Raw genomic sequence first — 2161 nt, forward strand, 5'->3', positions numbered from 1 at the left:
CCCTGACAGGGACAGTGGCACTGCCAGTGACCGGCCTGTCCCCAGTGCCACTTCCCCTGGGTGAGCTATCCTTGACAGGGACAGTGGCAGTGCCCCGGGATGAGCTGTCCTTGACAGGGATGGTGGCACCACTGACTGGCCTGTCCCCAGTGGTGGCACTGCCCCGGGATGGGCTGTCCTTGACAGGGACAGTGCCACTGCCACCAGCACTCCTAGTGACCGGCCTGTCCCCAGTGCCACTGCCCCGGGATGAGCTGTCCTTAATAGGGACAGTGGCACTGCCCCTGGCTGGACTGTCCTTGATGGGGACAGTGGCACTGCCACCAGCCAGGCTGTCCCTGATGGTGCCACTGCCCCTGACCGGCCTGTCTGAAGCAGTGCCACTGCCCCTGGCTGGACTGTCCTTGATGGGGATGGTGCCACTGCCACCAGCCATGGGGACAGTGGCACTCCTAGTGACCGGCCTGTCCCCAGTGGTGCCACTGGCCCTGGAGGGACTGTCCTTACCAGGGACAGTGGCACTGCCAGTGACCAGCTTGTCCTTGACAGGGATGGTGGCACTGCCAGTGACAGGCCTGTCCCCAGTGGTGGCACTGCCCCTGGATTGACTGTCCCTGACTGGGGCACTGCCACTGCCACCAGCCGGGCTCTCCCTGATGGGAATGGTGGCACTCCTGGTGACCGGCCTGTCCCCAGAGGTGCCACTGCCCCTGGAGGGGCTGTCCTTAACAGGGACAGTGGCACTGCCAGTGACAGGCCTGTCCCCAGTGCCACTGGCCCTGGGTGAGCTGTCCTTGACTGGGACAGTGGCACTGCCACCAGCTCGGCTGTCCCTGACAGGGCCAGTGGCACTCCTGGTGACCGGCCTGTCCCCCGTGGTGCCACTGCCCCTGGAGGGGCCGTCCCTGACAGGGACAGTGGCACTGCCAGTGATGGACCTGTCCTCGATGACACTGGCCCTGGGTGAGCTTTCCTTGATGGTGGCACTGCCAGTGATGGGCCTGTCCCCAGCGGTGGCACTGCCAGTGACCGGCCTGTCCCCAGTGTCACTGCCCCGGGATGAGCCATCCTTGACAGCGACGGTGGCACTGCCAATGTCTGGCTTGTCCGTCACAGGGATGGTGGCACTGACAGTGACCGGCTTGTCCCTGACAGGGACACTGGCACTGCCAGCACCTGGAGAGCCACCACTGGGGATGGTGGCACTGCCACTGACCAGGCTGTCCCTACAGGGGACGGTGGCACCGTCATTGACCGGACTGTCCCTAACGGGGAGGGTGGCACTGTCATTGACTGTGCTGTCTCTAAGGGAGATGGTGGCACTGTCCCCAGCTGGGCTGTCCCTCGGGGGGACAGTGGCACCGTCACTGACTGTGCTGTCCATCAGGGGAATGGTGGCACTGTCCCCAGCTGGGCTGTCCCTAACGGGGATGGTGGCATCGTCATTGACTGTGCTGTCCCTAAGGGAGATGGTGGCACTGTCCCCAGCTGGGCTGTCCCTACAGGGGACGGTGGCACCGTCATTGACTGTGCTGTCCCTAATGGGGACAGTGGCACCGCCATTGACTGTGCTGTCCCTCGGGGGAACGGTGGCACTGCCACTGACCGTGCTGTCCCTAATGGGGACAGTGGCATTTTCCGCAGCCGGGCTGTCCCTCAGGGGGACAGCGGCACCATCATTGACCGGACTGTCCCTATTGGGGACAGTGGCACTGTCATTGACCGGACTGTCCCTAACGGGGATGGTGGCACTGTCATTGACTGTGCTGTCCCTCAGGGGAATGGTGGCACTGCCACTGACCGTGCTGTCCCTAACAGGGACGGTGGCACTGTCCCCAGCTGGACTGTCCCTAAGGGGGACAGTGGCACCGTCATTGACTGTGCTGTCCCTCGGGGGAATGGTGGCACTGTCCCCAGCTGGGCTGTCCCTGTGGGGGATGGTGGCACTGCCACTGACCGTGCTGTCCCTAACGGGGACAGTGGCACCGTCATTGACCGTGCTGTCCCTAAGGGAGATGGTGGCACCGTCATTGACTGTGCTGTCCCTAACGGGGACGGTGGCACTGTCCCCAGCTGGACTGTACCTAAGGGGGACAGTGGCACCATCATTGACTGTGCTGTCCCTAACGGGGACGGTGGCACTGCCACTGACTGTGCTGTC

General features: G+C 63.8%; 1 protein-coding gene across 26 annotated transcripts in view; it reads right to left on the minus strand.

Annotated features, from left to right (window-relative positions):
- The window catches only part of RFX5 (regulatory factor X5), a 10253-nt gene that overhangs the window by 3263 nt on the left and 4829 nt on the right, over positions 1-2161 (minus strand). For 17 of the 26 annotated variants that reach the window (XM_042020270.1, XM_042020260.1, XM_042020285.1 and 14 more), the window contains exon 11: positions 35-2045. In XM_042020270.1, the coding sequence (XP_041876204.1) occupies positions 35-2045 (2011 nt within the window). Of the gene's footprint in view, positions 1-2; positions 2046-2161 lie in introns of all 26 variants that reach the window. The other 9 variants (XM_042020267.1, XM_042020274.1, XM_042020271.1 and 6 more) reach the window with 9 other exon arrangements.

This window comes from Corvus kubaryi, unplaced genomic scaffold (genome assembly GCF_017639235.1).
Source record: "Corvus kubaryi isolate FWS band 111438036 unplaced genomic scaffold, C.kubaryi_AGA036_p1.0 36938, whole genome shotgun sequence".
In the NCBI taxonomy this organism is placed as follows: Eukaryota; Metazoa; Chordata; class Aves; order Passeriformes; family Corvidae; genus Corvus; species Corvus kubaryi.